Raw genomic sequence first — 19,423 nt, 5'->3', positions numbered from 1 at the left:
TTTTTTGAAGATACAGTGAAAAGAATAGAACTAAAAATAACTGTTGAATAACAGTAACCTCTATCAACTAATATTGCTTATTAACTTACTAGTTGAATAATAGGAGCTGTTATATGTAAAAATCCTTGGGTAAAACATAGGCATTGGCCAATCCTGTGAAATGCTATTAATAACCAACCATCCTGCACCTCCACCAGACATTCTGAGATGTTTCATCTATGTGGCATTACTTGGAACCCACTTGAGGAAAGTTCCATTCCATAAGTCCTGGCAGAGAGGCAGGAAAATATAAGGGGTTTGAACTTATATAGATTGCTTTGGGGGAGAAGGGGTTGATAATAATCAAATAAGTAGGTTATTATAAACCTATCCACTATTTATAAACTGGCATAGAGTTGGGGGCAGAGGAGAGGAAGCAAATGATTCCAAATTGTTGATCTTCTGCAATACCATTCTCTTCCTCTTTGGACTTTGCTATTTCAGCCAAAAGTACCATCATTTTCTTACTAATGCAGCTTCAAAGCCTCATGCTGTTCCACCTGCCTGGGAAGCTCTCCCTAATTTCCTAGCCCCATGTCCCATCTTTCCTAAGAGATCCAGCTCAAGAACCACCTCATCCATGAAGTCCACCCAGCCCTTGGTGATTTTGTTTCATAACGTCACACTATCAGTGCCCAGCAATGTTCTAAAAATGCAGGTGCTCAAAAAGCACTTGAAAATGTTGGTGATAGTTGCTAAAATCAGGCTGCTGTGTGGGTATCAGCACCAGCATGTAGACAGCAGACTCCCTTAATGCAGGATCTAGAGCAGTGACGGCCAACCTATGACATGCGTGTCAGAGGTGACACGTGAACTCATTTTTTGGCTGATTTTTCTTTGTTAAATGGCATTTAAATATATAAAATAAATATAAAAAATATAAATCTTTGTTTTACTATGGTTGCAAATATCAAAAAATTTCTATATGTGACACGGCACCAGAGTTAAGTTAGGGTTTTTCAAAATGCTGACACGCCGAGCTCAAAAGGTTCGCCATCACTGATCTAGAGTGTCACCTGGTCTCCCTCCCCACACAGCACAGCCTGGGTTTGAGTCCCCTGGTTTATATTTTCAGGGATCAGATCCTCCTCTTCCAGCAGAGAAGATACCCAAATGAGTGGGGGTGGGGGTGAGGGGCCGAAAGCACAGGACTAAAAGAAAACAAACCCAGCTCTTTTGTGAGGGGTAGATCTGTGAGCTCAATATAAATATGGGTTGGCCAATCAATTCAGGGGAGTGGGAGTGGGGGTCACAATGAATCATTTGGGCTGCACTAACCCTTAGTATTGCTCACTATGTCAGCATGACACTCCCTTCTGGACCATACTTCTGGCCCTGACTGTGAAGCAGACTGGAACTGGAGGCCTTCTCTTGGGGTCCTCCCAGGAGAGTATGCCTCCCTGGGCAGATACAGACTCCAGGAGATCCTGTCCCCACCTCTCACTGGTATGATCCCCAGAATGTTAAGAACATAGTAACAGGACAGCCACATGATCTAAGCCTGGGCAGTGAAGAGACCCAAACTTGTTAAGCAAAAGAAATCAAGAACAAGCAAAAACTAGAAGTTAACAGCCAAAGGTTCTTCAAAGTTGTGGAGAAGATCAGCAAGGAAGATGGCCGGCCCAACAGTCCAGCAGAGTAACTAGGAGAGCCATGGCATGCAGGGTGGTAGACAGGATTGAATACAGACGAGCAGTAAATGAAGGTGTCTAACAGTGAGGCAGCTTTCCAGCTCAGGTTCAGCCGTCTCAGTCCATTCACCAGGGTGTGAACCAATCCTGAGCTGCCCTGGAGGGAAGGCTTGCTGGAGACCAGGCCTGCAGAAGCTGGCCGGCAGGATAGGGGATTCTGGGGTGAGACACAGGCAGGGGCATTTCCCCACCAGCTTCACACGGGGGATGACTCCATGTTTCAGAACCTGTGACCTCTTTCTTCACACACGAGCTGTTTTTCCTCGTTCCTTTGGAAAGATCCGAAAGAAAGCCAAGTTTCCGAGGTTTAGGATCACCCTTCAAAATACCGCATATAACTTTGGCAGAAACTTTCCTCATGTTCAAGTTTTCTTTCAGAATGAGTCTAACAGTCTCTTTATCTAAATTTAACTGTTCAGCCATCATCCTCACTGTTAACTGCCTGTTTGAACAAACCAAGTCCTTGACCTTCTGGATATTGTCATCTGTCCGGTGGGTAACTGGACGGCCACTTCGGGCATCATCGCGAACATCTTCCCGCCCTTCTCTAAACCTTTTGTGCCAGTCATAAACTCTGGCCCTCGACATGACTTCATGCCCATAAGCTTCTTTTAAAAGACAGTGGGTCTCACTTGCAGACTTGTTCAGTTTCACGCAAAATTTTATACTAATCCTTTGCTTTAGATAGCGGTCACTCATTCTGGCAACACAGGAACGTTAATAGGTCACGACTGTGAGGGGAAGACAAAGGGCCCGAGCTCTATCCAAAGGGCCCGATCTCTTTCCGAAGGGACCGATCTCTATCCGGCTGCAAGTGGACTCAGGGTGCTCGCTATTCTTGATCCTCTGGAAGCCTCACCGGAAAGGGTAACTGCTTTTCTGAGCTTTCAGTCGAGGCTGGGGAAGCCCGTTCTGAGAAGCTAATGGTGCAAACTAGTAGCTGCAAAACTGGGGAAAATGAAACCTTCTACCAACCCACGTCTGCATCTAACTCGTGCACGCAGATCTGCCAGGAATGTACAAGTCAGTCCCCAAGATCGTCCCGATTCCGCGGCCCTTAAAAGTCTGGCGATTTCTACAACTGGGACCTAAGTGGTGGCATCTTGAGCAGGCAGAGAAGCACCAGCGATGTAACGTGCCAGCTTGCCCTAGATGAGCAGAATCCCGCGCACGACAGACCTGCCGGGGAGGCCCCGTGCTCACCCGCTCTTGAGTCCCGGGAGACGCGCCCGCATGCGCAATTCCCGCCTTCGCAGGGTCGGCCTGCGCAGGCGCGTTGCTCCGGGACCTGCCTCCGCCCCGCCACACCCGCTTCCTCGCGCGCGCCTGCCTCAGGAGAAGTCGGCGGAGAGGAAGGGGCGGGGGAGGAAGACGAAGGGAAGAGAGGGCACCCCCGGGCGCCAGGGTGCATTGTGGGAAGGAGGCGGCAGCGTCCCGGGCGGGCGGGAGGTGCACCAGCGGCGGTGGCGGCGGTAAATCCTCCCGGCCGCTCACAGCACTGTGGAGCCGCGTCCCCAGCTCGGCCTCGGACCGCGGCGCCCCTCCTGCCCCTCGCGGCTTTCCGCCCGCGCGCCCCTCCCCCCGGCGCGCCGGCCTTGCCGAGCCGGCCGGCCGGCCAGGCTCCCCTCCCCGGCCCCGACGGGCGGGCGGGCTGCCCTGAGGAGGCGGGGAGGGGAGCGCCGGGCCGGCCCGCGGGCGGGCGACGATGCCGAACTTCTGCGCGGCCCCCAACTGCACGCGGAAGAGCACGCAGTCGGATCTGGCCTTCTTCAGGTTCCCGAGGGATCCGGCCAGGTAAGCGGCCGGCGCCGGGCTGGCAGCCGGGCCCCCCTCCGCGGCGCGCGCTGCCGACCGCGGGTCCCGGGCGGCGAGGGGCGTGTGGGAGGCGCGGGGAGAGGCCCCGGCGTCGACCCCAGCCTCGGACCCCGGTGGAGAACTGGCCGCGAGCAGCGGGCGGGCGGGCGGGCCGCCGGGGACCTCGGAGCACGTGCGCCGGCGGGGGTTCGGCGCCGAGGGCACCACCCGAAGTGTGAGGCCCCTGGGGCGGCGCGCGGGCGGGTTCAGGTGGGTTCCCGGCCCGGTTCGCGTGCTGTGTGATTTCGGACCAGGCGCTTTCCCCTCTGGGCTTCCGTTTCCCCAGCTGTCAAAAGAGGGTGGTCACCCGGCTCTTTCCTCTTCTGGGCACCACCCCCGGGACCGGGTTTCTAGCCGGGGTCCGGCCCCCTTCTTTGATCTCAGGCTAAGGCACAGTTGCTTCCTCCTGGATCCTGATCGTGGGAATTCTAGCTCCGGCCGTTCGCTCGTTCTCTCGTTCGGTTATTGCGGGGATAACGGTGTGCGGGGTGAGAGTGAGGGGAGTAATGCGAAGGATAGGCACTGGTACGGACGCCTTCCTGCGTCCCTTACGCACCCTCCCTTAGAGAGTGACAGCGTAGGGGCTGCTCGAAAGGCGGAGGATTGCCCCTTGGCCTGTCCTTGATTTAGGCCAGCGGTTCTCAACCTGTGGGTCGCGACCCCTTTGGCGGTCGAACGACCCTTTCACAGGGGTCGCCTAAGACCATCCTGCATATCAGATATTTACATTACGATTCATAACAGTAGCAACATTACAGTTATGAAGTAGCAACGAAAGTAATTTTATGGTTGGGGGTCACAACATGAGGAACTGTATTTAAAGGGCCAGAAGGTTGAGAACCACTGATTTAGTCATTTCAAATCACCACACCCGCTGTGTGTTGGGTGCTGGAAATTCACAAGGGAATGAGGGTTGCCTGCAGAAAGCGCACAGTCCATTAAAGAGACAAGTATAAGCAGACGATTGTAATATGACATGCTTTGTATTTGTTAGTTCCACAAGTATTTACAGAAGGCCTACTATGTGCTTGCCGGGCATTGTTTTGAGCACTGGGAGTGTACGAATGAACAATTCGTGGAGTTTACATTCTGGTGGGAGGCAACAGACACATATGTAATGTGTCAGGTGTGATAAATGCAGTACGATGGAGAAAGCGCGCATGTTGTGGGGCGGGGGAGTAAGGAGGAGCAGGGGAGGCACACTTGCTATTGTAAATAAGGCAATCAGAGAAGGCCTCACTAAGAAGTTGAATTGTAGCAAAGACCAGTGGTAGGTAAGGGGGCTAGCCATGAAGAGTTCTACGGGAAGAGCATTCCAGTCTGTGGAAACAGTAAATGCAGAGGCGGGGCATGGCTCCCCTGTTAGAGGTAGAGCCAGAAGTCCATGGAATGCTAGAGCTGGTTTAAGGAAGGAGGGAGAGGGAAAAGATGAGACCAGACAAGTGTGTGTGTGTGTGTGTGTGGGTGGGGGGAGGGACGACAAATTGGTTAGGACATTGTAGGCCATGGGAAGCACTTTGGGCATTTATTCTGAATGAGATAGGAAGTCATCAAAGGGTTTAGAGCAGAGACTTAGCTTTAAACAGGATCACTGGCTGCTTGTTAAATAAATTGAAGGGAAGCAAAGGTGAGAACAGAAGACCAGTTAATGGCAATTGCAATAAATTAGGTTAGTAGAGGAGGAGGTGGCGGTAAGTTGTTGCATTTGGGTTATGTTTTGAAGACGAAGCCAACAGAATTTGTTAAATGGTTTAGATGGGGAATATTAAAGGTTTGGTTTGAGACGTGAAGCTTAAGACACCTGATAGACATTCAGGAATAGATGTCTTTCTTCATAGCTATAGCTAGAAATAAACTCAAAGTGACCCATATTTAGATCAGTGACCTAAATATTTAAGAGCTAAAACCATAAAAAGATATACAAGTCTGGGATTTAGAGACTTCCAGACTGGAGATTATAAATATGGATGTTCTCAGTTTATAGAGGGTATTTAAAGCCAGAGTGTCAGTTAAATAAAGCAGAGTTAAGTCGGAGGGTTGCGCCCTGGAGCGTTGCTGATGTTTAAAAGTCCAGGGAGATGAGGAGGAACTAGCTGAGGAGAACGAGGTACAGGCAGTCCTCAGGTTAAGTTGGAGATCTGCTCCTATGGCGCGACTTAACTCGATTTTCACCCTAAGTCGGAACCCACCTACGTAAGCACCTACGTCACTCTCATGGAGCACATGCACAGCAGTAATGAAGTGAACAGTAAAAAAAATTTAAAAGAAAGGTAACAATTCCTGACCTTTACTTGTGGTAAATAAATAATAAAAAACATAAAGCACATATGTACATACATCGAAATGACAGAACTTTTTTTATATATATACTGTAAATGGGAGATGGCAACGTAACCACGAAACGACGTAAGTCGAGTCCGAGGAAACCCGAGGATTGCCTGTATAATTTTGGGGTTCTATGGGAGCAGAGAAGAGGAGAATCTTATCTGACTCAGCCTTACCCCAATAAGCATTATCTTCATTTTACCTAAATTTTAGCCCAAGGACATTTTTGGGAATATCTTTCTCTTTTCATTATACTCAGCCAGGAGTATGGCCTTGTAGGGTTTACAGCCTTAGATTTGGGAGGAATATTTAGATCTAGTGCAATATCCCTCGAAATGCTGGAATTTCCCCAATTGTAGTGGTGTTTTAACCTTTTTTGGGGGGGCGGGGGGAGGTCACTGTCCCCTTTTGAGAATCAACGTAAGGACTCTCGAGGAAAAAACATGGACACACACTTTTGCATTCTACTCAAGGTATTTGTGAACCTCTTAGGGGTCGGCCTGTGCATTCCTGACAGGTGGGCCTTTGTTTAAAAAACCACCAGTGATGGTTCTCTGCTTTGCCTGGGGACATTTGAAGATTCTGGACAGCTTTAGCTATTGTTTCTTCTTTGTTTTGAGTGGAAATCTATGCCTTCCTAGAATTTACGTTTTGGAAATCCTAGTTTTGTTCCCAGGGTCATACTGAGCAAGTCTGTGCCCTTTTCATGTACCTAGTCCTTTCAGTATTTCAGGACCAAATTAAGAACTTTTCTTTTTTTAAAAAAAAAAATATATTTTATTGATTTTTTTACAGAGAGGCAGGGAGAGGGATAGAGAGTTAGAAACATCGATGAGAGAGAAACATCGATTAGCTGCCTCTTGCACACTCCTTACTGGGTATGTGACCCGCAACCAAGGTACGGATGCCCTTGACCGGAATCCAACCTGGAACCCTTGAGTCCACAGGCCGAGGCTCTATCCACTAAGCCAGACCAGTTAGGGCAAGATATTTTCTTTAAAAAAACAAAACAAAACATTTTTTATTGAGATATGATTCACTTACCAAACAGTTCACCCATTAAAAGTGTACAATTCAGTCTTGGCCCATGTTGCTCAGTGGTTAGAGTGCCACCCCTGCACACCGAAGGGTGGCACGTTCGATTTCAGTAAGGGTATGTACCTGGTTGCAGGTTCGATCCCCTGACCTGGTCCTGGTATGTGTGGCTATATCTATCCATCACATCGATGTCTCTCTCTCCTCTCTCCCTCTTCACTTCCACTCCCTCCCTTTGTCCCTCCCTTTCACTCTCTCTAAAAATCAACGGAAAAATATCCTCGGGTAAAGATTAACAACAACAAAAAAGTACAATTCAGTGATTTTCAGTATATTATTACATTATTTTTAAAATTTTTGACAAAATATACATAACAAAATTTGCCATTTTAATTATTTTAGTGTATAAGTCAGTGGCATTAATTACATTCACTATGTTGTGCAACCATAACCACTATATATTTCCAAAGATTTTTCATTACCCCAAGCAAAAACTGTAACCATTAAGCACACCCCCCTTCCCCCAGCATCCCATCCTTTCTGACCTACTTTTAGTCTCCATGAATTTGTTCTATGTATTTCATGTAAGTGGAATGATACAATTATTGTCCTTTTATGCCTGATTTGTTTTACCTAACATAATGTATTCAAGGTCTTTTTATCCAAACCAAATCTCCTCATAGTATAGGATTTCAAATTATACTGTATTTGACAGTTTCTTTTTTACCATGACCAGAATTAAATATAATAAAGAAGTAGTTTCCAGAGGTGTTTATTGAATTAACTAGAGGCCTGGTGCATGAATTCGTGCACAGGTGGGGTCCCTCTGGATGGCCTGCAGGGATTGGGCCAAAACCTGCAGTCCAATGCCGCCTGCCGCTCCTTCCTGCCGCTCCTGCTCATCCTGGCCCCACTGTGCCTGCCTCGGGCTTGCACCCAATCAGTCCCGATTGGAAGAGGCTCGCGCCAGCCATGAGCCCTGCATTTGGCGCCCTCCAAGGGGAGTGGCCTGCGGGATCGGGCTGAAACCGGCTCTCCAACATCCCCTGAGGGGTCCCAGATTGTGAGAGGGCAACAGGCCAGGCTGAGGGACCCCACTGGTGCACAGTTGGGCCAGGGAGGGACCAAGGGAGGGCTCCAGGGCATGTCTGGCCCATTTTGCTCAGTCCCAATTGGCCAGACGCCAGCAGCAAGCTAACCTACTGGTCGGAGCATCTGCCCCCTGGTGGTCAGTGCACATCATAGTGAGCGGTTGAGCAGCCTTAGAATATCATTAGCATATTACGCTTTGGTTGGTTGGTTGGTTGGTTGGTTCTGCAGCTCAGTCTATTTGCATATTACCCTTTTATTATATAGGATTATTACATAGGATAACAGTATTTTTAGGGTTCTTAGTTATAAGTAGTTTTTTTTCTATAAATGAGTTGTAGGGAAGGTTGATAAAAGGTGACATTGCTAACCTATCTATTCTTCAAAAGTTAACTAACATTTTTAACTAACAATGAAGGTAAGTATATTTATGCTATTAAGTAGAACATTTCCCATTCATCATATTTATAAATTTTATGCACAGTTTTAGAAACAGCTATTTAGAAGTAATTTAAATTCAAGAATATAATTAATAAAGGACACAATGTGGAATTTCATACCATAATAGCTTTTATCAGTTTAGAAAAAGTGGCATTAATGTGCCCTTTCTTTTAATATAAAATAATAGAATCAAATCACTTAGGGCAGTAGCAGGGAAGTCATAGATTACCTAAAATTAAAGTTAAAAAACAAACAAACAATGGGCCAAAATTTGATTGCTCCAGAATGGCTTGACTAACGACAACGCTTAATGGGAACCTGGGAATTGTTCACGGTGGCTCATTCCCAGACCAAGTGAGAAGGTATAAGTAGACCTAACTGAATTGCTCCTATTAAGAGTGAGTTGGGCAATTGAAGAAGACCTCTTCTCCTTCTCATCCCTAAAGTGGTGAGGTCTTCCAAGATTTTTTTTTAGCAATTTAAAGGTAATTGAGGGTTGTAAAATGTTAAAGTGGCTTTCCAGACACTCATGAAGAGTCCCCAAAACCCTTTCAAAGAATCCCAGGATAAAAACTATTTTTATAATAACACTGTCATTATTTACCTTTTCATGCTCATTCTCTCAAAAGTATATAGTGGAGTATTTCAGGGGGTATATACCAAATAATAATATCATTGCTCTAATAATTATATAATGTTTTTCTAAAATTTTCTAAGTAGGATTATTCAAATGCAGGTGTTTAGTAGACATTTTCTCAGAAATTAATGTAATAAGCCTGCCACTCCAAAGAAAACAACTGACGTATGCACTCAAGCAAAAATAGAAATTTGGAAAAAACATATGCACCACCTTGAATGTGACAGCTCTCTAATACTTACAGGACTATTCTGATGAGATCAATGGTGATATTGATAGTTATGACTTTTAAAATATATTGTATAATGAAATGTGTTACCATTTAGATGGTCTGCATAACTCAATATTTTTCAAATTGACCATTTCGTGATTTTACAAAGACTTGCATGGAAAAAGCTATATTCAAAGTACAAGATAAACCAATGGACTTTATTGTAACCACTAGAGTGTGAAAAGCTCATTGGTCTGGTTTCAGATTCTACATTGCAACTAATCTTTAAGAAAGATTTTTGGTGGAGTTTTAGTATGGTATCTAATAAGAACACTCACAATTTTGTGGTAAAGGAGGAATCCTATTTAATAAAAGGCTAATATGCAAATTGACCGAATGGCGAAGCAGTCAGTTGCTATGATATGCACTGACCACTAGGGAGCAGACACTCAACACAGGAGCTGCCTCCTGGTGCTCAGTGTGCTCCCACAGGGAGAGCGCTGCTCAGCCAGAAGTCGGGCTCACAGCTGGTGAGCGCAGCTGTGGTGGTGAGAACCTCTCCTGCCTCCACAGCAGTGCTAAGGACCCCTCAGGTGATGTCCGCCTGCTGGCTTAGGTCTGCTTCCTGGTCCCGGATGCGAGAGGGCAAGAGGATGCAGGCCGGGCTGAGGGATCTTCCCCGCCCCCCCCCCCCCCCCCCCCGCTGTGCATGAATGTCGTGCATCGGGCCTCTAGTATTTTAATAACCTTTTTACTTATTTATTGTTATTAATCCTCACCCAAGCATATTTTTTTCTATTGGGGGTGGGGGGTGGGGGGGAGAGAAAGAAACATTGGTGTGAGAGAAACACATTGATTGGTTTCTTCCTATATGTGTCCCTACTGCAGCTGGGGAGTGAACCTGAAATCCTTTGGTTTGCAGGCCGGTGCTCTAACCATTGAGCAACATCGGCCAGGGCTAGTAACCTTTTAAACTGCATGTCAGTGTGACGCCAGATTTTCTCTATATAGTCAACCAAAACAATATATGGCAGCAGATTAAGTATAAAAGCAGATGTGGGAATCTAGCTATCTTCTATTAAGCTCGACATTAGAGTTTTGGAGAGATGGAAATCAATGCAATTCTTTTGACTAAACTAACTGAACATTTTCAGTAAATGTTTTTTGGTTGTTTTGGAAAATACGGTTATTTTTCATTAGAATGTTATCTATGTTAACATGTAATGGGATGAATAAATATTAAGTTTTTCTCAGTTTTAATTTCTATAATTACAAGTATTGATAGATAAAACCCACATAAACAAAAAAAGCTCTTTAGGTTCTCAATAATTTAAGAATGTAAAAGGGTCCTGAAACTGAAGTTTGAGAAATGTTTCTATAAAGTATCTTTTTAAAAAAAAATCTTTATTATAGATTTCAGAGAGGAAGGGAGAGGGAGAGAGAGATAAAAACATCAATAATGAGAGAGAATCATCGAATGGCTGCCTCCTGCACGCCCCCCCCCCCCCCCCCCCTTCCCAGGGATCGAGCCCACAACCTGGGCATGTGCCCTTGACCAGAATCAAACCCAGGACCCTTCAGTCTGCAAGCCAAAGCTCTATCCACTAAGCCAAACCGGCTAGGTCTAAAATATGATCTTAAAGTACTTTCATATCATCTCATTTAATCCTTCAAAGAATGCTGTGAGTTGCAATAATAAAATTTCTTATAGAACACTTTATATTATATGTGTTTTACGTACATTGTTTCAAAATTGACTTGCAGTCAATTTTGAGATAGTCCTTGCTTCAGAAAACCAAAGCAGGCACAGAGAGGTTAGCTAATTTGTTCACGGTCCCACAGGAATATCTAAAACCCCAAAAGTAGGATAAATATGTACTATTTACTCAAGATTATTTGGCCATTAAACCTTTTTTTTTAAAAATGGTCCTTGGAATATGTTTTTAGAAATGTGACATATTAGTAGGAGATCATTTGAGGAAAAAAATTAAGATAGAAAGTGACCATTGGATTTGGCAGGATGGAAATCATTAATAATCTTGAGCAGTTTTAGTGGAAAAGGGATAAAGCAGAAGCCTTGAGTCAAGAATGTGAGATAAGAAAGTGGATACAATGAAAATGGACTCTAATTAGTTTTGCTATGTAGAGGATAAGAGTTAAGGAAGTTTTTAAGATGGGAGATATTAGGACATGTTTATACTGATGGTAATAAACTGGTAGGATACATTTAGGATGTTGAGAGACCATATACAGAGAAGTGAGGAGGGGGAGGCTTACTTACCTGTGTGTGTGTATATACTTACTCATCTCCACACACACATGGATGCACATCTGAATCAGGAAAAGTTTCCATCAAGAAATGACATTTAAGCCAAGATCTGAGGACTAATCTTTGCATAGGCTTTCCTATGTAAAAGAAGTGAAAAAGTAATAAAGAGGATACTAGGCTGAATAAACAGCATGGGGAACAGCCCTAGAATAGAAATGACCACAGTGCATTCATGAAACTGAAGGCCTGTAAGTAAGGCAGAGAGAGTGGAAGGGTGGTATGATATGAGGCTGGGATGGTGGACAAGGTACAAATTGTGCAGGGTCTTGTAAGACATGTGAGGGGTTGGTTTTTATCCTAAGAATAATGAGAAGCCACAAAGGATTATAAGCAGGGAAAGACATTCCTGTAGAGGCTTTTAAAAACATTTACTCTGCAGCAAGGAGAAGGGGTTAGTGAAGAGCAGAAGATCAATTTGGAAGTAGATGAATTTGGGGAGTCATTCCATTCTGTTAAGGGAAAATATGACAGAGTCTGGCGTCCAGGGCATGGGACAGAGAGAGCTAGGAAAGGAGCAACATTGAAAAAATCCCCCACAGGGGAGACCAAGATGGCGGCATAGGTAAACACCTGAGATTGCTGCCACAAACAACCACTTCAAAAATACAACTAAAAGACGGAACGGACATCACCCAGAACCACAGGAAGGCTGGCTGAGGACAGACTCTTCAACTAGAAGGAAAGACAACAGCATACCAAGGCTCAGAAGAGGCGCAGTGTGGAAAATATAAAGGTGCGGTGGTGCGTGCGAAAAGCGGGCTGGTGGCTGAGTGCGCGGTTGTCATTTTCTTTTTTTTTTTTTTTTTTTTTTTTTTTTTAATTAAATCTTTATTGTTCAGATTATTACATTTGTTCCTCTTTTTTCCCCCCATAACTCCCCTCCTTCCAGCTCCCACCCCACCCTCCACCCTCACTCCCCACCCACTGTGTTCATCCATAGGTGCATGATTTTTGTCCAGTCACTTCCCGCATCTCCCACACCCCTTTTTCCCCCAAGAATAGTCAGTCCATTCCCTTTCTATGTCCCTGATTCTATTATAATCACCAGTTCATTCTGTACATCAGGTTATTTATTCACTTGATTCTTAGATTCATTTGTTGATAGATGCATGTTTGTTGTTCATAATTTGTATCTTTACCTTTTTCTTCTTCTTCCTCTTCTTAAAGGATACCTTTCAGCATTTCATATAATACTGGTTTGGCGGTGATGAACTCCTTTAGCTTTTCCTTATCTGTGAAGCTCTTTATCTGACCTTCAATTCTGAATGATAGCTTTGCTGGATAAAGTAATCTTGGTTGTAGGTTCTTGGTATTCAGCACTTTGAAAATTTCTTGCCATTCCCTTCTGGCCTGCAAAGTTTCTGTTGAGAAATCAGCTGACAGTCGTATGGGTATTCTCTTGTAGGTAATTGAGCCTCTTTCTCTTGCTGCTTTTAAGATTTTCTCTTTGTCTTTTGCTCTTGGCATTTTAATGATGATGTGTCTTGGTGTGGTCCTCTTTGGATTCCTTTTGTTTGGGGTTCTCTGCGCTTCTTGGACCTGTAAGTCCATTTCTTTCACCAGGTGGGGGAAGTTTTCTGCCATTATTTCTTGAAATAGGTTTTCAATATCTTGCTGTCTCTCATCTTCTGGCACTCCAATGACTCTGATATTAGACCGCTTAAAGCTGTCCCAGAGGCTCCTTACACTATCTTCACACTTTCGGATTCTTTTTTCATTTTGCTTTTCCAATTGGGTGTTTTTTGTCGAATCTTTGGTTTGATTATTGTACTCCTCTGGTCTGCTATTGGGTATAATATTCTTTATTTCAGTCCGTGTATGCTTACTTTCTAATTTCTTTATCGTAGCATCGAGGGTCTCATTAGTTTTCGTGAGGTTCTGCACAAATTTATGGCAAGCCCTCAAAATTGCGATTCTTAGCTCCATATCCTCCATTTCTGTCATGTTTTTTTGTCTCCGCATCTTTTATGCTTTCTTGGTGCACCCCCTTGTGGTCTCTGTGCGCAGTCTTGTTCTAGCCAAGCCTTAATTGTTGTAGTTAACACTAGGGGGATTTGACCCTCAGGCCGGCTGGCTATAGTAATCAGCTGTGCGGAAAACTCTGTCTTCTGGGGAGGCGCTAATCCAGCCTTTGCCTGAGGCGATCAGCAAATGGCTGTGCGCAGGCTTTGGGCGGGGCGGGATCAACAGGGCGGGCGGAGGGAGCAGTTATGGCCACGCTCAGTCCCGTTCCCAGAGGCTCTGCTTCTCAGAACCCCGGCAGCCGCTGCAAACCTCGGAGAGAAAGCTGCCCTCAGGTTCCAACTGATGCCGGGTAATCCCGCTTCTCCCGTTTGAGTCTGGGTCCCTAGAGACTCGCCCGGATCTGGAGCCCAGAGTCTGAGACTCAGTCCCGACAGAAAACGACAACCGCGCCCTCAGCCACCAGCCCGCTTTCGCGCGCACCTCGGTACCTTTGTATTTTCCACACTGCGCCGCCTCTGAGCCTCGATTTGCTGTTCTCTTTCCTTCTAGTTGTAGAGTCTCTCTTCAGCCAGCCTTCCTGTGGTTCTGGGTGATGTCCGTTCAGTCTTTTAGTTGTATTTTTGAAATGGTTGTTTGCGGCAGCGGTCTCCGGTGTTTACCTACGCCGCCATCTTGGTCGACTCCCGGTTGTCATTTTCAATCAGGAGGGAGTCTCAGACTCTGAGCTCCAGATCCAGGCGAGTCTCTAGGCACTCAGACTCAAACGGGAGAAGCGGGATTGTCTGGCATCAGTTGAAACGTGAGGGCAGCTTTCTCTCCGAGGTTTGCAGCCGTTGCTGGGGTTCTGAGAAGCAGAGCCTCTGGGAACGGGACTGCGAGCAGCCATAACTGCTCCCTCCGCCCGCCCTGTTGATCCCCTGCGACCCGCCCCGCCCAAGCCCTGCGCAGAGCCATTTGCCGAATAGCCTCAGGCAAAGGCTAGATTAGCACCTCTCCAGAGGACAGAAGTTTTCCCACAGCTGATTCTCACAGCCAGTCAGCCTGGTGGTCAAATCCCTCTAGTATTAACTGCAACAATCAAGGCTCAACTAGAATAAGACTGCGCGCAAAGACCACAAGGGGATGCACCAAGAAAGCAAAAAAAATGCGGAGACAAAAAAAAAACATGACAGAAATGGAGGACATAGAGCTAAAAAACGCAATTTTGAGGGCTTGCAATAATGTGCTAGAAGCAGCCAATAAACTTGATGAGAGCCTCACGAAAACTAATGAGACCCTCTATGCTATGATAAAGAACCAACTAGAAATTAAGCATACACGGACTGAAATAAAGAATATTATACAGACACCCAATACCAGACCAGAGGAGCGCAAGAATCAAGTCAAAGATTTGAAATGCGAAGAAGCAAAAAACACCCAACCGGAAAAGCAAAATGAAAAAAGAATCCAAAAATACGAAGATAGTGTAAGGAGCCTCTGGGACAGCTTCAAGCGTACCAACATCCGAATTATAGGGGTGCCAGAAGAAGAGAGAGAGCAAGATATTGAAAACCTATTTGAAGAAATAATGGCAGAAAACTTCCCCCACCTGGTGAAAGAAATGCACTTACAGGTCCAAGAAGCGCAGAGAACCCCAAACAAAAGGAATCCAAAGAGGACCACACCAAGACACATCATAATTAAAATGCCAAGAGTGAAAGAGAGAGAATCTTAAAAGCAGCAAGAGAAAGAGACTCAATTACCTACAAGGGAATACCCATACAACTGTCAGCTGATTTCTCAACAGAAACTTTGCAGGCCAGAAGGGAATGGCAAGAAATATTCAAAGCGCAGAATACCAAGAACCTACAACCAAGATTACTTTATCCAAGATTACTTTACATTCAGAATTGAAGGTCAGATAAAGAGCTTCACAGATAAGGAAAAGCTAAAGGAGTTCATCACCACGAAACCAGTATTATACTAAATGCTGAAAGGTATCCTTTAAGAAGAGGAAGAAGAAAAAGGTAAAGATACAAATTGTGAACAACAAACATGCATCTATCAACAAGTGAATCTAATAAGACTCAAGTGAATAAATAATCTGATGTACAGAATGAACTGGTGATTATAATGAATCAGGGACATAGAAAGGGAATGGACTGACTATTCTTGGGGGGGAAGGGGAATGGGAGATGCGGGAAGAGACTGGACAAAAATCGTGCACCTATGGATGAGGACAGTGGGTGGGGAGTGAGGGCGGAGGGTGGGGCGGGAACTGGGAGGAGGGGAGTTATGGGGGGGGAAAAAAGAGGAACAAATGTAATCTGAACAATAAAGATTTAATAAAAAAGAAAAAATCCCCCACAAAAATCAGCAATTGAGAGATGATGATATAAGTATGTATATATAAGCACATATATATACATACTAGAGGTCCAGTGCACGAATTTGTGCACACTGAAAGGAAATTAATTAGAAGAAATATTTTAATATCACTATTCGCCTTTTCTCTATAATATAAGTGTCAACCAAATTCACAATCGACAATGACAGATGGAAACACACACATGGAATTGGCACCAGTGAGAGCTGGTAAGTCCTCAGGTTATGGCGGAGATCTGTTCCTACAGCACGATGTAATGCGATTTTTGCCGTAAGTCGGAACCCACCTACATAAGCACCTACATCACTCACATGGAGCACATACACAGCAGTAATGAAGTGAAACAGTAAAAAAAATTTAAAAGAAAGATAACAATACCTGACCTTTACTTGTGGTAAATAAATGAAAAACACAAAGCACATATGTACCTATATTGAAATGACGACACTTTTTTAAAAATAAATAAATGGGAGATGGTGACGTAACCACGAAATGATGTGCATTGAGTCCGATGTAACCTGAGGACTGTCTATATAGATATAGATAAACTTGCTTAATTAGACCTGCTTTCTGATTTAGTTAAACTTTTTCCAGCCCAATGAAGCACCCCAACTTCTCTTTCAGGTAATTATCAGCAACACAGCAGTAAATATCAGCACAAAGCAGATTATTATTGTAGATCACGTAGGGAGAACAAAGGGTGAAATATTTAACTATAGCAGTATTTGACTATATTCTGCACAGTAGAAAACCTGAAGTCATTTTCAAGTTTCATCATTCCCTACTTCTTTTCAGTCAGGTCAAGTTTCTAAACTTTCGAAATCTGTTTTCTGATTAAAGAAAAGAAAATAGGATTCTACCAAGTCTCCTATCTACCTACTCCGGGAATTCTGTGAGGATCAAATGAGATGAGGCATGTGAAAACACTTCACAGACATTTGGTTAAAGTGTAAAATGTTTGCACCTGGCTATAAAGCAAGTCATGTTCATGGGCTGAAGAAACTCCAAGGAAGCTAGTCACTAGGGAGAAGAAGCCGGGCATTGCTACATGATGTCATTACCCGGCACCTACAGCCACAGTTTCTGGGCTGGGCTGTGGGCCACATTTTGCACCATGGGGTCTCGGCAACATTGGCTGCGATTTGGTAGGCTGTCACTCCGGGGTGGTGGCAAGGTCTGTGTCCTACTTGGGGGATGCTGAGTGTTGCTTTGTCAGTGCCAGGTCCACATTGCCATGTCTCATAAATGGCCAGTGCACGTCACGGCAGCTCCTGCATTGAGCGTCTGCCTGTTGGTGGTCAGTGTGTATAATAGCAACCAGTTGGATGGTCAAGGGACACTTAGCATATTAGCCTTTTATATATATAGATATACAGGCATGTAACTATGTATGTATGTAAAAAAGATCTATTGTGATTTTATAACTATTAATATAAAACATATACACAGAAGATCACAAATTATAAATGTATGGCTTGTTGGATTTTCAGAGTGACATGTCCATGAAACTTTTTCCTGGATTAAAAAATATATAGAATATTATTAACATCTCAAACAATTCTCCAGTGGTCTGACTTCACTGTTAGGCTTCACACACATTAGATTAGTTGGTTATTGAACAGAAGGGGAAGCTGTTTTATTGATTTGACATACTTAGAGAAAAGTGCAAAAATGGTAGTCTAGAACTTGATGAATTTTTACTGAACGAACATACCTAATGTTCTAGATATGGGACATTACCAGCACCTCAGAAAGCCTCCTTTTTGTCCACTCCTAATTGTTACCCCTCCCTAAATGTATCCACTATTCTATCATCACTGTGTTGGGTGTTTCCAAAGCCACCCCCATATTCAGAGATTGACTAGAAGGACTCGTGTGACTCAGTATATAGCTGTACTACTCACAGATAAGACTTATTACAGCAGTGTAGTAAGAACACATCAGATCATAAGGGGAGAAAGACAGTGGAATATGGAGGCTGCTTTATGTTCTCTCCCTCCCTTGGTGGGGGAAGGGGAGTCGCACAGAGTCCACTTCTCTCAGCAATAAAAATGCAGCAACGTGTACCATGTTTCTGCCCATTAGAGACCCAGTGCCTGAAGATTTTATTGGAGTCTGGTCACATAGACACTCTGCCTAGCATATACTGAAATTCCAGACTCCCAGAGGCAGGTTTTTTATATAAATCATATTGCTTGTACAAACAGTCTAGGCCAGATGTCCTCAAACTTTTTAAACGGGGCTAGTTCACTGTCCCTCAGACCGTTGGAGGGCTGGACTATAGTTTAAAAAAAAACTATGAACAAATTCCTATGCACACTGCACATATCTTATTTCGAAGTAAAAAACCAAAACGGGGACAAATACAATATTTGTATTTGCATGTGGCCTGCAGGCCGTAGTTTGAGGACCCCTGGTCTAGGCACAGTGAGCCACCTTATTAGTTAGGGCAATTTTTTAAAAATTGATTTTAGAGAGAGAGATGAAGTGAGGGAGGGGGGAGAGAGAAACATTGATTTATTGTTCCACTTATTTATGCATTCATCAATAATGAGAAGTTGAGCCTTTTTAATAGTTTTAGCAACTATTAAACCTCCCTCTCCCAGGAAACAGCTTGGGGAGGGTGCAGCCCTTGGCAACGCATTCCTTGTATGTGCCCTGACCAGAAATTGAACCTGCAACTTTGGCATATCAGGATGGCGCTCTAACCAACTGAGCAACCTGGCCAGGACCCAGTTAGGGCAAGTTTTATGTCAGTGTAGGAAACTATTTAGCAGCCAAGTTCCCAGACACTAGTCAAAAGGCCAACCTTATAAGCAAGCCTTTCTAAGGATAGCAATCTCAGGCCTGCTCTATTAACTCTTTCCTGCACAGTCACCATTGTTAAGTTTTACCTATTCTTGAATCTATTTATATAAAAACCCTGGGTGTAACGTCTCGACCGAGGCTCGACAAACCAGAAGGAAGTCAGTCCTGCAGGGGTCGTCTTGGAAACGGCTGCACCCTCCCTGAGCTGTTTCCCATGAGGGCCGGGAGGTTTGAGGCAGGAACCCGCCCTCGGAGCATGGCCGCACTGAGTCCTGGGTCCTCTTAGCAACAGCTGTGCCCACCCTGAGCTGTTTCCGGTAAGGGCAAGGTTTCAGGCAGGAACTGGCTTTCGGAGTGTGGACACACTGAGTCCTGGGTCGCATTGCCAAGGACTGCGCCCTCCCCGAGCTGTTTCCCGGGAGAGCGAGGTTTGAGGCAGGAACCAGCCCTCGGAGCGTGGAGGCATATCTTTATAAAGTTTTAATACATTATATTAGAGGTCATGGTAGTACTGTTTTACCCACAGCGTCTGCAGGACTTGCTGCAAATTTACTTCTCGGTGGAAGCATCTTTCATTCCCAATATAAATTACCCATTCCACTAAATGAAACTTCAACTTCTAGACTCGATATAA

General features: G+C 44.7%; 2 protein-coding genes across 4 annotated transcripts in view; one reads left to right on the top strand and one right to left on the bottom strand.

Moving 5' to 3' along the window:
• Positions 1 to 1,535: 1,535 nt before the first annotated feature.
• GVQW3 (GVQW motif containing 3) lies at positions 1,536 to 2,916 on the bottom strand. Its single transcript, XM_070426866.1, has one exon. The coding sequence runs from the start codon at positions 2,427 to 2,429 to the stop codon at positions 1,797 to 1,799; it is 633 nt and encodes a 210-aa protein (XP_070282967.1). The 5' UTR covers positions 2,430 to 2,916; the 3' UTR covers positions 1,536 to 1,796.
• Positions 2,917 to 3,323: 407 nt separating this feature from the next.
• Positions 3,324 to 19,423, top strand: part of THAP12 (THAP domain containing 12) — a 37,625-nt gene continuing 21,525 nt past the window's right edge. For 2 of the 3 annotated variants that reach the window (XM_070425652.1, XM_070425654.1), the window contains exon 1: positions 3,324 to 3,524. In XM_070425652.1, coding sequence (XP_070281753.1) covers positions 3,436 to 3,524 — 89 coding nt within the window. In that variant the 5' untranslated portion in view covers positions 3,324 to 3,435. Of the gene's footprint in view, positions 3,525 to 11,080; positions 12,385 to 19,423 lie in introns of those variants that run through there. The other variant, XM_070425653.1, reaches the window with a different exon arrangement.

The sequence above is a fragment of the Myotis yumanensis genome, unplaced genomic scaffold (assembly GCF_028538775.1).
Source record: "Myotis yumanensis isolate MYYU_CA2020_CCGP unplaced genomic scaffold, mMyoYum1.0.hap1 SCAF_10, whole genome shotgun sequence".
Taxonomy (NCBI): Eukaryota; Metazoa; Chordata; class Mammalia; order Chiroptera; family Vespertilionidae; genus Myotis; species Myotis yumanensis.
The sequence above is the reverse complement of the archived record's forward strand: the minus strand, read 5'-3'. Positions and strand labels throughout refer to the sequence as shown.